Source organism: Histoplasma capsulatum, genomic scaffold (genome assembly GCF_000149585.1).
Source record: "Histoplasma capsulatum NAm1 scaffold_27 genomic scaffold, whole genome shotgun sequence".
Classification (NCBI taxonomy): Eukaryota; Fungi; Ascomycota; class Eurotiomycetes; order Onygenales; family Ajellomycetaceae; genus Histoplasma; species Histoplasma mississippiense.
This window is the reverse complement of record NW_001813956.1, coordinates 1-1,092: the sequence shown is the minus strand read 5'-3', so window position 1 is coordinate 1,092 and position 1,092 is coordinate 1. Positions and strand designations below refer to the sequence as shown.

The following is a 1,092-nucleotide window of genomic DNA, read 5'->3' as shown; positions in this document are numbered from 1 at the left end:
CCAGGGGAGCTGAAAACGACCCGAAATACGACAGGAAATCCGGTGCATGGTTTGATCTTGGCAGGTACGCCCGAGAGGTCCTTGCTGCGCAGGATACCCGTCGTTTCGTGCTCGGGTTCACCCTCTGCGGGCCGTTCCTACGACTGTGGAACTTTGACCGTCTGGGCGGGATCGCGTCGGAGGAATTCAATATCAACCAGGACGGCCTTCGATTTGTGTCTGTTATCCTTGGATTCCTTTTGATGAGCCGGAAACAACTTGGGTTTGATCCTACCATCGTCGCGACCGGGACCGAACGGTATATCGAAATTGAGAAGAACGGTATGAGAGAACGGCTGATCATCGACGAGATTGTTGGACGAGCACGCTGTGTTGCCGGGCGAGCCACAACGTGCTGGAAGGTATACTGTGAGACAGACAAATCACGGACGCCGCTGGTTGTCAAGGACTCCTGGCAGTATCCGGAACGCACTGAGGAAGGAGAGTTGCTGCGAGAGGCGATGGCGAAGGGGGTCAAGAATGTTGCGAGGTATTATCACCACGAGACAGTTCGCATTGACGACAAGGATGATGATGTCTTGGCTATCCGAAAGGGCCTCAGTCTTCCGATTTCGAAAGATGAGAAGGGTGGTTTTAAGGCAACAGTGCGGCGTAGTAGGTCTCAAAGGGAACAAAAGCGCCAGGGCAGCAGCACCGGCCAAAAACGATCCTCTGACTGCGTGGACATGGCATTTCCTCCTCCCCCAAGTAAACGTACCCAGTCAAGTTCTCCGTCCAAATCTGCCGACGGCTCTACCCGACGCAATCGAGTTCACCGCCGCATCGTTATCCGGGATTGTGGGAAACCAATCTATGAGAGTAGCTCGAAGTCTACACTTCTCACTGGGCTGGCCGGCTGTATTGACGGATACATGTCGCTCCATGATGTGGCTGGCCTCATCCAATGTGACGTTTCCCCCCGGAACCTGATGGTGAACGAGGACAAGGATAACCCTTCATGGCCTGCCTTTCTGATCGACCTTGACCTGGCCATCAAGACGCAACGGGACGGGTCTTCCGGCGCCCAGGGCAAGACGGGCACCAGGGCGTTCA

The 1,092-nt window shown here is 55.1% G+C and overlaps 1 protein-coding gene across 1 annotated transcript; it reads left to right on the top strand.

Moving 5' to 3' along the window:
• Window positions 1-242: 242 nt before the first annotated feature.
• HCAG_09148 (predicted protein) lies at window positions 243-969 on the top strand (the record flags this gene model as incomplete). The annotated part of the gene is made up of 2 exons (XM_001535873.1): window positions 243-654; window positions 749-969. The coding sequence occupies 2 exons, from the start codon at window positions 243-245 to the stop codon at window positions 967-969; spliced, it is 633 nt and encodes a 210-aa protein (XP_001535923.1).
• Window positions 970-1,092: the final 123 nt, after the last annotated feature.